General features: G+C 41.1%; 1 protein-coding gene across 5 annotated transcripts in view; it reads left to right on the forward strand.

The window, feature by feature from the left end:
- LOC121574932 (polyhomeotic-like protein 2) overlaps window positions 1-12,787 on the forward strand; it is a 46,152-nt gene that overhangs the window by 15,901 nt on the left and 17,464 nt on the right. For 3 of the 5 annotated variants that reach the window (XM_041887624.2, XM_041887625.2, XM_041887627.2), the window contains exon 1: window positions 8,768-8,976. The exons of 1 other annotated variant lie outside the window; for it this stretch is intronic. In XM_041887624.2, the coding sequence (XP_041743558.2) occupies window positions 8,933-8,976 (44 nt within the window). In that variant the 5' untranslated portion in view covers window positions 8,768-8,932. Of the gene's footprint in view, window positions 1-8,767; window positions 8,977-12,787 lie in introns of those variants that run through there. One more of the 5 variants, XM_041887626.2, reaches the window with a different exon arrangement.

A 12,787-nucleotide genomic window follows, 5' to 3' on the forward strand; every position in this document is an offset into this window, starting at 1 on the left:
CATGGAGGTGGAAACATTATGCTTTGGGGGTGTTTTTCTGCTAAGGGGACAGGACAACTTCACCGCATCAAAGGGACGATGGACGGGGCCTGTACCGTCAAATCTTGGGTGAGAACCTCCTTCCCTCAGCCAGGGCATTGAAAATGGGTCGTGAATGGGTATTCCAGCATGACAATGACCCGAAACACACGGCCAAGGCAACAAAGGAGTGGCTCAAGAAGAAGCACATTAAGGTCCTGGACTGGCCTAGCCAGTCTCCAGACCTTAATCCCATAGAAAATCTGTGGAGGGAGCTGAAGGTTCGAGTTGCCAAACATCAGGCTCGAAACCTTAATGACTTGGAGAAGATCTGCAAAAGGAATGGGACAAAATCCCTCCTGAGATGTGTGCAAACCTGGTGACCAACTACAAGAAACGTCTGACCTCTGTGATTGCCAACAAGGCTTTTGCCACCAAGTACTAAGTCATGTTTTGCAGAGGGGTCAAATACTTATTTCCCTCATTAAAATGCAAATCAATTTATAACATTTTTGACATGTGTTTTTCTGGATTTTTTTGTTGTTATTCTGGCTCTCACTGTTCAAATAAACCTACCATTAAAATTATAGACTGATCATGTGTTTGTCAGTGGGCAAACGTACAAAATCAGCAGGGGATCAAATACTTTTTTCCCTCACTGTATGCATGCACCACTTTTCCATTATTATTTTTTTTCATTTCACTTCACCAATTTGGCATATTTTGTGTATGTCCATTACATGAAATCCAAATAAAAATCCATTTAAATTACAGGTTGTAATGCAACAAAATAGGAAAAACGCCAAGGGGGCTGAATACTTTTGCAAGGCACTGTATGTATTGGAAAACAAGCATGTCCTCTGAAAAAGGCTGGTGCCTAGCCTACCCCACAACTCCCCTGTCACTGTTTGTCTGGCCCACCTGTCTCATGGCCATCCTGAGCCCTTGGCTGTCAGTCAGACAGTGCATCAAAACAGATCTGACTCATGACAGCCATTGCGATCCCAATCCTCCCTCATCTCCAACCCTACCCTACCCATGCCTTCACAGGAAGGCAGCTAGGCTAATCTATATGCTAATGAGCAGATTATAATCAATGATGGCTACGTCTGCCTGGCCCCAGTCAATACAAGGTTATGCCAGCAAACCACTGAAAAGGCTACATTTCATACAGCCATACATGGTCTTTGGTGTTTTTAATGTGGCTGGCCAGACCATAAGTGCCATTATCAAGCAGCTGATTATTCTTCTATAGGCCTATGAATGCATTGCATAGGCCAAAATATTTTTATATCGTGATGTTTGAATTAGCGTTGGGCGGTATCCAGATTTTCATATTGTCATACCGTCCTTCTCTCATGCCGGGATTTACGGTATTACCACTTTAGTACACAAGGGGGCGCCAAAAATCCCCAAATAAAACATTGGCTGTCAATTACCAGAATGCTAACAAAATTTGGACAAGTAATAGTGAATTTCCATGGAGGCTGCTAGCTAAATATGCTAACGAGTGCAAACGAAAAATAAACAAATTACAAGGACAGGCAATATATAGGTAGGAGCTACCGAATGTCACTTTTGGTGAGTTTGGACATTTACAAGCGAATGTGAACGAGATACTTTGTGCAAATGAACAAAGTTTTGACGTATGCTTGTCTGAAGGACTGGTTCTTGAGCAGCATGTGTACTAGGGCTGACCCCAATTAGTCAACTGGACAATTGTTTGGTCGTTAGGCTGCTGGTCGACCGAGATTGTTTTAGTCGAGCAGTAAAAATATATATATATATATATACACAGTACCAGTCAAATGTTTGGACACACCTACTCATTCAAGGGTTTTTCTTTATTTTTAAATTTTTTTACATTGTAGAATAATAGTGAAGACATCAAAACTATTAAATAACACATATGGAATCATGTAGTAACCAAAAAGTGTTAAACAAATCAAAATATATTATATTTTTGAGATTCTTCAAATAGCCACTCTTTGCCTTGATGACAGCTTTGCACACTCTTGGCATTCTCTCAACCAGCTTCACCTGGAATGCTTTTCCAACAGTCTTGAAGGAGTTCCCACATATGCTGAGCACTTGTTGGTTGCTTTTCCTTCAATCTGCCGTCCGACTCATCCCAAACCATCTCAATTGGGTTGAGGTCGGGGGATTGTGGAGGCCAGGTCATCTGATGCAGCACTCCCATCACTCTCCTTCTTGGTAAAATTACACAGCCTGGAGGTGTGTTGGGTCATTGTCCTGTTGAAAAACAAATGATAGTCCCACTAAGCCCAAACCAGATGGGATGGCGTATTGCTGCAGAATGCTGTGGTAGCCATGCTGGTTAATTCTAATTAAATCACAGACAGTGTCACCAGCAAAGCACCCCCACACCATAACACCTCCTCCTCCATGCTTTATGGTGGGAACTACACATGCAGAGATCATCCGGATTGATCCAAAAATCTCCAATTTGGACTCCAGACCAAAGGACAAATTCCACCGGTCTAATGGCCATTGCTCGTGTTTCTTGGCCCAATCAGGTCACTTCTTCTTATTGGTGTCCTTTAGTAGTGGTTTCTTTGCAGCAATTTGACCTTGAAGGCCTTATTCACACAGTCCCCTCTGAACAGTTAATGTTGAGATGTGTCTGATACTTGAACTCTGTGAAGCATTTATTTGGGCTGCAATTTCTGAGGCTGTTAACTCTAATGAACTTATCCTCTGCAGCAGAGGTAACTCTGGGTCTTCCATTCCAGTGGTGGTCCTCATGAGAGCCAGTTTCATCATAGCGCTTGATGGTGTTTGTGACTGCACTTGAAGAAACTTTCATAGTTCTTGAAATGTTCCGTATTGACTGACCTTCATGTCTTAAAGTAATGATACCTGTTGTTTCTCTTTGCTTATTTGAGCTGTTCTTGCCATAATATGGACTTGGTCTTCTGTATACCCCCTCTACCTTGTCACAACACAACTGATTGGCTCAAATGCATTAAGAAGGAAGTTAATTCCACAAATTAACTTTTAAGAAGGCACACCTGTTAATTGAAATGCATTCCAGGTGACTACCTCATGAAGCTGGTTGAGAGAATGCCAAGAGTGTGCAAAACTGTCATCAAGGCAAAGGGTGGCTATTTGAAGAATCTCAAATATAAAATGGATTTCATGATATATATATTTATATATTTGCGCCCATCTCAGTGAACTAATCCATTGTGGAGGCCTAGACTAAAAGCCATTTTTATTGATGCTTTATCCGAAAATGTGGTCAGAGGCTCCATATGGAGGGTGTGACGCAATTGCGGAGCCTTCAGAGGCATGCAGAGGCCAAATCGAGCTCCGTACCGCATCACCATGCACCTCCCAAAATGTTTTAACAATACGGAGAGCTCTGTATAGCTCCACATTGACATGATTGGTTGATGGTAGGTGGGGGCGGTACATATTGTATAAACACAAACTCACTTCCGTGACAACAGCTCTGCATTGCTCCACGAAGCACAAGATGTATGAATGCCCTGATTTCTGCTGAGATCATATCACCGTAAATGCTGCATGGCCTATGCAGAAGTCGGATTGACCATGCGCCCAGATGCACAATGCACTTCTCTCTCCAGAATGTGCTCTCTCCTGATGAAGTGTGCACATTCATTGTTTCAACTTCATTGCGTGAATTGTTTGCGTTTGACTGTTAGTGTATATCAATTCCCCATTACATATATCACCAGTTGTACATTTACCGTTAATTCCTATCATTTCAAATCTACAATGTTTGTTACTTTGGTTACGGTAATTTATTTTAATGCATTCAATATTATTATTCCAGTCTTCCCGTTCTCATTATCTGAGTGGACACATTGTTTGCAGAGTGCACAACCTATGCTACACTTGTGAGAAACACGTTTTGGTTTATTTAATTCCATTTAAGAGTTTGGTCAATTTAGTCATTGTCTTTTGTTTGGAGCACTCCTGTCAATGTTGAATAAGGAAAGCGCACGCATAGAAGTAGGCCTATAGGCTACCTGACTTGTGCTCAAATGTAGGCATATAAATGTGCCTATGGTGGGGATCTGATAGTATTTCTGATTGGCTTAACACACCACCACTAATGAGCTGTGGAGCTTCTCAAAGTAATGTTTTCTTCACCTCAAACATCGAGCAAACGAAGTCTGGTTTTACATCCAATGAGAATTACAGTAGTTCCTCAATGTATTTGAAAATCTTTCCAGCTCTCTCCTTTTTGATAACCACTCAGTGTAGAAGGGGAAAATGTCATGCTCTGATCCAGTGGAAACGTCATAAAATAGGTCTACCTGATTGCTTCTTATCAGTGCTTGACTTGGACTGAAATAGGTTCTGGTTCTCATTTTGGGTGCTGGTACTGTTTATATTTAGGTGCAGGAGCGCAACAATACTTTTGAGCTAATATTCTATAAAAGGAACAGGAGCTCAAGCAGTAGAAGATTTGAGGTGCCGGTATTCTGCTCCGGTGAGCTCCTGCCCAAGTCAAGCACTGCTTCTTATCCCCAGTGCAAATAGCCTACAGCTGTGTCTGTCCCGAGCTCACTGGCGCAGGAATCTCTTGAGGGGCCAGAATATTTTATACAATGTTGCAAGTTCGCTAGCGCAAGCTTTGGGCCGGACCCAGTTAATAGTTGATAATGTTTCAAGTTCGTTGCAGACAGGCCATGTTTAGCCAATGTGATTTATAGGATATTTATTATTATCACAATATTTTCTACCTGCAGGCTGCAGGCCAGTTATAGTTTTCATATGCACATTTTCGTGAAACAGTTTCATTGAATTTATAATAACGCCTTAGTATCTCAAAATCATTGTCATTTCTATCCAAATCTAAATGAAAATTATACAAACCTAAAAAGTAACTTCTATTGTCATTGCTAACTATGTAAAAATAGCCTACATAAGCCAACAAATAAAAACATTGCAGCCTGCAGGTAGAGAATATCCTGATTTTAAAAAAATACATATCCTATAAATCACATTGGGGACCATGGCCTGTCTGCAACGAACTTGAAACATTGTATCAACTTGGGTCCAGGCTGAAGCTAGCACTAGCAAACCTGCAATATTGTATAAAATAGTCTGGGCCCTCAGTTTCCCATGCCAGTGAGCTCGGGACAGACACAGCTGTAGGCTATTTTGCGCAAGGGATAAGGTCGACCTATTGTATGACGTTTCCACTTGATCAGAGCATGACATTTTTCCCTTTCACGCAGTGGTTATCGAAAGGGAGAGAGCTGGAAAGATTTTTCAAATACATCGAGGAACTATTGTCATCCTCAATGGATGTAAAAACAGACTTTGTTTGCTTGGTGTTTGAGGTGAAGAATACAATACTTTCAGAAGCTCCACAGCTCATTAGTTGTGGTGCATTAAGCCAATCAGAAATACTATCAGATCCCCACCATAGGCACATTCATATGCCTAGATTTGCGCAAAGGCCAGATAGCGTATAGGACTACTTCTATGCATAATCAGGTGCGCGTCCTTACTCAACATTGACAGTAGCGCTCCAAACGAATGACAATGACTAAATTGAGAACTCATAAATGGAATGAAATAAACCAACATTTGTTTCTCACAAGTGTAGAATAGGTTGTGGGCTCTGCAAACAACGTGTCCACTCTGACAATGAGAACAGTAAAAGACTGGAATAATAATATATTGAATGCATTAACAGATATTACCATAACCAAACAAATATTGTAGATTAGACATTATAGGAATTAATGGTAAATGTAGAATACTACTGGTGATATATGTAATGGGGAATTGATAGACAATAACAATCAAGGCAAACAATTCACACAATGAAGTTATGAAACAATGAATGTGCACAAATTGGTGGGAGAGAGCTCATTCTGGAGAGAGACGTTTATTTTAGCCACACTCCCCTTCTTCTTGGACTGTGCCATCCACACGGCCTCCGCAATGGATTAGTCTCGGCCTCCGCAATGGATTAGTTCACTGAGATGGGCTCGAATCAGACAGGTGTCTCGTGTGCCATAATTTTTTTTATATATATTTGCCACTGCTCGACTAAACTAAATCTTGGTCGACCAACATCCTATCGACCAAACAATCGACCTGTCGACTAATTGGGGTCAGCCCTAGTTGCACGTCCCTGAGCAAAAAAACACTGACTTTCAATATAAAACGCGACCCCTGTCAATAGACAGCTGGACTCACCTGGTCCCGCTTTCTCCTGTTGTGCTATTTACAAAAAAATACGTGACTGGCTCAACTGTTCTGGGGAACTACAGTAAGCTTCATAATGTAAAATAATGTGACAGGTGAAATGAAGAACGCGATCTGATTTATCTCCTAATGTAATGCACAAGTCGACTGCAGGTATTCACTTAAAAAGTAGCTACAAATATGACCATTTATTGAAAGACTTCAAAGAAATCGTTTTAACGGTATTGAAAAAAACATCCCATGGCTATTTCCAAATACCCCGGTATACGGTATACGGCCAAGCCTAGTTTGAATTCCACTGCAAACAAGTCCATCTAATTTTGCTCTTATTAAGGGAATTTAGTTTTTAGGACTAGGCTATAGGCCTATCCAATAATTGTTTCCATTTAGTGGGGGAAAAAAGTATTTAGTCAGCCACCAATTGTGCAAGTTCTCCCACTTAAAAAGATGAGAGAGGCCTGTAATTTTCATCATAGGTACATGTCAACTATGACAGACAAATTGAGAGAGAAAAAATTCCAGAAAATCACATTGTAGGATTTTTTATGAATTTATTTGCAAATTATGGTGGAAAATAAGTATTTGGTCACCTACAAACAAGCAAGATTTCTGGCTCTCACAGACCTGTAACTTCTTCTTTAAGAGGCTCCTCTGTCCTCCACTCGTTACCTGTATTAATGGCACCTGTTTGAACTTGTTATCAGTATAAAAGACACCTGTCCACAACCTCAAACAGTCATACTCCAAACTCCACTATGGCCAAGACCAAAGAGCTGAAACAAAAATTGTAGACCTGCACCAGGCTGGGAAGACTGAATCTGCAATAGGTAAGCAGCTTGGTTTGAAGAAATCAACTGTGGGAGCAATTATTAGGAAATGGAAGACCACTGATAATCTCCCTCGATCTGGGGCTCCACGCAAGATCTCACCCCGTGGGGTCAAAATGATCACAAGAACGGTGAGCAAAAATCCCAGAACCACACGGGGGGACCTAGTGAATGACCTGCAGAGAGCTGGGACCAAAGTAACAAAGCCTACCATCAGTAACACACTACGCCGCCAGGGACTCAAATCCTGCAGTGCCAGACGTGTCCCCCTGCTTAAGCCTGTACATGTCCAGACCCGTCTGAAGTTTGCTAGAGTGCATTTGGATGATCCAGAAGAGGATTGGGAGAATGTCATATGGTCAGATGAAACCAAAATAGAACTTTTTGGTAAAAACTCAACTCGTCGTGTTTGGAGGACAAAGAATGCTGAGTTGCATCCAAAGAACACCATACCTACTGTGAAGCATGGGGGTGGAAACATCATGCTTTGGGGCTGTTTTTCTGCAAAGGGACCAGGACGACTGATCCGTGTAAAGGAAAGAATGAATGGGGCCATGTATCGTGGAGATTTTGAGTGAAAACCTCCTTCCATCAGCAAGGGCATTGAAGATGAAACGTGGCTGGGTCTTTCAGCATGACATGATCCCAAACACATCGCCCGGGCAATGAAGGAGTGGCTTCGTAAGAAGCATTTCAAGGTCCTGGAGTGGCCTAGCCAGTCTCAGATCTCAACCACATAGAAAATCTTTGGAGGGAGTTGAAAGTCTGTGTTGCCCAGCGACAGCCCCAAAATTCACTGCTCTAGAGGAGATCTGCATGGAGGAATGGGCCAAAATACCAGCAACAGTGTGTGAAAACCTTGTGAAGACTTACAGAAAACGTTTGACCTGTGTCATTGCCAACAAAGGGTATATAACAAAGTATTGAGAAACTTTTGTTATTGACCAAATACTTATTTTCCACCATAATTTGCAAATAAATTCATTAAAAATCCTACAATGTGATTTTCTGGATTTTTTTTTCTCATTTTGTCTGTCATAGTTGACGTGTACCTATGATGAAAATTACAGGCCTCTCTCATCTTTTTAAGTGGGAGAACTTGCACAATTGGTGGCTGACTAAATACTTTTTTCCCCACTGTACTTGCATCATAATGAAACGACTCTTTATAATTGTGTGGCTGTCTTTCATGTTTCTGTCAGATGTAATTGAGATAATTAATTTGAGAAATGTACTCAATAAATCATACAGACTGCCATTATACCCAATAATATTGCCTAGTTTCTTCCAGTTCCTATTAGCTTATTTCTAAAGGATTCCCACAGCTAGCATACTGTATATGACCCTATCCTGAATGTTCATGTGTAGACTACAATGTATTATTATAGACTGATCTGTTATAGCCTAACTAATGTCCTAATGCAATAATAACAGATGGAATAACATTTTCTGTAATATAAATAGATAGGTCTATACATTTACAGATTGGGTTTTGTGCTTATCCAATATGATTTTGGTGATGGTTAGGCTATTATATGGCCGAGGCTTCATTCTACCAAATTCAGTATTCTGGCAGGGGGAGGGTAGAGGGTGAAATCATTATCATCATCTTCATTAGAGAGGGTCCTTCCATCTAATCAGCATGCTGCACTGCACGGGGATTCCATAGGCACCCAGTTGGCTGTCGCTAGGATACCACATAATCAGGAGGAAGGCAGGGGCCTGGTTGGCAGGCTGTATCTGTGTTGATGTTGGGATGGGAAGTAGAGTGTTAGTAGGGGATAGAGAGAGAGAGGCTGAGGTTTGGATCCACCACACAGACACAGTCAGACAAAGAGGAGCAGCATTCTACAGGACCAGGGTCCCGGGGGATGGGGCATCACACTCCCGCAGCGCGCTGGGGGGCCCAGAGGAGGTAGGAGCATCGGGGGCTTTGTTTCTGTTATACCCATATAGCCTTCCTAAAATCCATTAATGTACATTAGCTATGCTCTTTTACTATATTGATCCAGATTTTTGACTAATGCATTTTGTGGTATATATTTGTGTGTCATCACAAATCGTCTAGTCCTCGTTAAGTGATGGGGGCTACTGCCCTTACTGCACTCTTAGCTCTGTAGAGACAAATGCAAATTGACACCAGACTGTCTGTTATTTTGGTCTGGAATGACAAGCGCAAGCCCATGAATCCAATAGCATATTTCTTACATATCTGTGTCTAGAGACTTGGTTTGCGGTAAAGCCCACTCCTAGTGTAGCCCCGTGCTCTCACCAACACCGACCCAATACAGGATTCCTGCTGCCTGCCAGTTGTGGGGGAGTGGGGTTCCATGACTGATGGATGAGTGATTCCTCTTGGAGAGACAGGGGCAGCAGGATTGCCAGAACAGGCAATAAGACCCAGGCTGTTCCCTACACCATAATGAAGAGAAAAATGCTTTGTTCAACCCAAAATCACTGTGTAACCAGACTAGGTGTCAGGCATGACTCTCTCTCTCTGGAGCAGGCTTAATTATAGGGGGTACATCCAGATGTGAAATAATGCTCTCAATGATTGGAATTCTTGGCAGCAAAATGCTTTTGTATTGTATAGCCATGGATAACCAGTAACTATATGACACTGTGTGTTGGAGTTAGCTAGTCTGGTTCTGCATGAGGTTGTAATACACACTACCAGACTTTATGGGGGAACAAGGTGAGGTTTGTCATCACTGGATGTTTCTTAACCTAGAGTGCACAGTATGCCTAGGCTATAGGCTATGCCTTAATCCACTGAAAATATAATTAAAAGGAGGGGAGAGAAAATAGTATAACAATTGCAGCATAGCTGTTACAGACCTTATTTAATTACTTCCATTACAACCCTCCCCCAACCACTCACACAGTCAAAATCCACAATCCATTCCAAACACTCAACCTAAGCCCTAGGTTCTCTCTTTCCTAGTCTTCAACTTCCTCCCAGCTTTCTTAACCCCTCAGCTGTTCTGCTCTCTCAGCCCGTCCATCTCATCTGCCCAGTCTACTCTGAACCTCACTTCCTCTGCTAATGGGACAGCAGGGCACTAGGGGGACAGTCAGTCACTGGGACGCTCTAGAGTCAACTACTAATCTGTTCATTCTCACATGTTGAAGACAGAAAGGGTTCAGCAGCCAAAAGTCTAATAAAAGATTGATTGGAGTAGATACAGTATCGGTATAGGTGTACATTAACTGTAATTTAAGTCCTTATGTTGTCAAGCCAGCTGTGATTAAATACACTTTTCTTTCACTTAAATCTGTCACTGGAATGTATTATTTTTCAGAACTTGCATTTTTCTGCCCCTACCAAATTGGATTTAATGCTCACCATTAGACATGTTGAATTAAGTGGGTTATTGTTGTGGTAATATGAGAATGGTGTGGGGTTAGTTTATTTTTAAAAGGCCCTTGAAACTTCGGTTCCTCTTCTCTGTTATGAATTTCAATACGAAAACAAACAAAACAGACTTCATTCACCAGAGAGCTCACGCATGTTGTGATAGTCACGTACATTTGTATTGACGAAAACCTACACATCCCCTCTCTGTCACGAATGTTGAATAAAATGCAATTGCCTATTATCCGTGGGGTTGGTTCTTATATAGGGCGGAATTTGAGATAAAATATCCAAAGGAACATATTAATAAACAGACTTTCCAAACGTGGGTCTGCTGCAGACTCTCTTCCTCTCTGTCAAAATAAAAGTCCCCCACAAGTTATCGCTTGCTTGTGCACATATGGTGCACGTGCAGGACTTTGTTTTGACATGAGGTGAAGCAGAGAGGACGTGATATGCCAGGCACCTGCAGCAAACCCACGTTTATTTATATGTTCCTTTGGATATTTTGTCAAAATCCACCCTATATAAGAACCAACTGGACAATCGGAAGAGTAAGTTCAAATGGAATTGTATTCAGCATTCGTGACACAGTGGACGTGAAGCTAGCGTTCTGGTTTTGGCAGTGGATTTTTGCGTGCTGATGATGTCCAAAAAGGATAGCATCGGTGTATCACGCCTAGGTGTGATGGGGCCTGTGACGATGTGGACTGCAGCCAGCCAGCTATCTAGTTTCCTAACGCGCTAATTCTCCTCTATTCCCCATTCATAGACCAAAACGTAAGTGCCTGAATATGACCTGCTCATTTTTTATTTAGCTAGCTAGTGTTCTTGATACTGTGTAACATTGTTATGTTCATGTGTAACATCGCTATGAAGGCCAAGTAGGCATATCATAATCCATGCTAGCTGCTTTTAGCAATGCTGGTATATTGACACTAGCATTGATGCGAATTGTGTTGCAAAAAAATCGGAACAGTCCGCAGGGAAGCCAGAAGTTAAATAAAATTCAATTTCAATTTACTCTGCCGGTGGTCTGGATGGTTGGTCCTTATAACGGGGGAATTAGAGACAAATTATCTAAATGAACATATTATTAAACAGACTTTCCAAACATGGGTCTGTTGGATAATTGTGGGTCTGTTTTATTTTGACATGAGGTTAGCAGAGAGGAAGTGGGTCTACAACAGACCCACGTTTGGAAAGTCTTTAATAATACGTTCCCTTTAGATATTTTGTATCAAATTCCGCTTGGCCTTCATAGCAATGTTAGACATTAACAAAATGATGTTACACAGTATCAAGAACACTAGCTAGCTAAATAAAAAAAATGGGCAGGTCATATTCAGGCACTTGTGTTTATTATTCAATGTTTATTATTGTATGTGTATTAGTAAATATGAATACTGAAGGCCTAAATATTAACTGGAAGTACATTGAGATATTTCCTGTTTACAGTTTAATGTTTATAATTAAAATGGAGGTACTTGAAGCTTACCTGTTTTGAGGTCTGAGTATAATTGACCCCTTTTATTGGACCAAGTGGCATTGTTCAGGGAAGGGATAGGCAATTGAATTGTGTACAGTCTGCTTGAGGTTGTGAAACAAAGAGGGGGCTATATGCCTAATGAACAATGCCGTTGTGAGCTGTGCCATGTCGCTTATGCATTTGTATTTAGCTGTCTAGGGATCTTAAAGTTTATTCAGCTAAAATGTATTTGTTACTCAATTTCCTTTTTCTTTTGTGTACATAGTTTGGTATTTTCGTCATTCATTAATGTTATATGGACATCCTGCATTCCTGCACCTGTAAATAACTCATTCTGCATAAGGGTCTGCTATTTTACAGGGCAAATTGAGAAACAAAAAGCTCATATCAAATCCATTATATGTATGATAAATGTCTATGCTTCAGTGTGGGCCTCAAATCCTGTGTCTCATTTTAGCACGTGCTGAAATAAGACAAGTATGTACACTACCAGTCAAAGGTTTGGACACACCTACTCATTCAAGGGTTTTTCTTAATTTTTACTATTGTTTACATTGTAGAATAATAGTGAAGACATCAAAACTATGAAATAACACATATGGAATCATGTAGTAACCAAAAAAGTGTTAAACAAATCAAAATATATTCTTCAAATAGCCACCCTTTGCCTTGATGACAGCTTTGCACACTCTTGGCATTCTCTCAACCAGCTTCATAGTCACCTGGAATGCATTTCAATTAACAGGTGTGCCTTCTTAAAAGTTAATTTGTGGAATTGATTTCCTTCTGTAATGCATTTGAGCCAATCAGTTGTGTTGTGACAAGGTAGGGGGGTATACAGAAGATGGCCCAGTTGGTAAAAGACCAAGGCCATATTATGGC

This window comes from Coregonus clupeaformis, chromosome 10 (genome assembly GCF_020615455.1).
Source record: "Coregonus clupeaformis isolate EN_2021a chromosome 10, ASM2061545v1, whole genome shotgun sequence".
In the NCBI taxonomy this organism is placed as follows: Eukaryota; Metazoa; Chordata; class Actinopteri; order Salmoniformes; family Salmonidae; genus Coregonus; species Coregonus clupeaformis.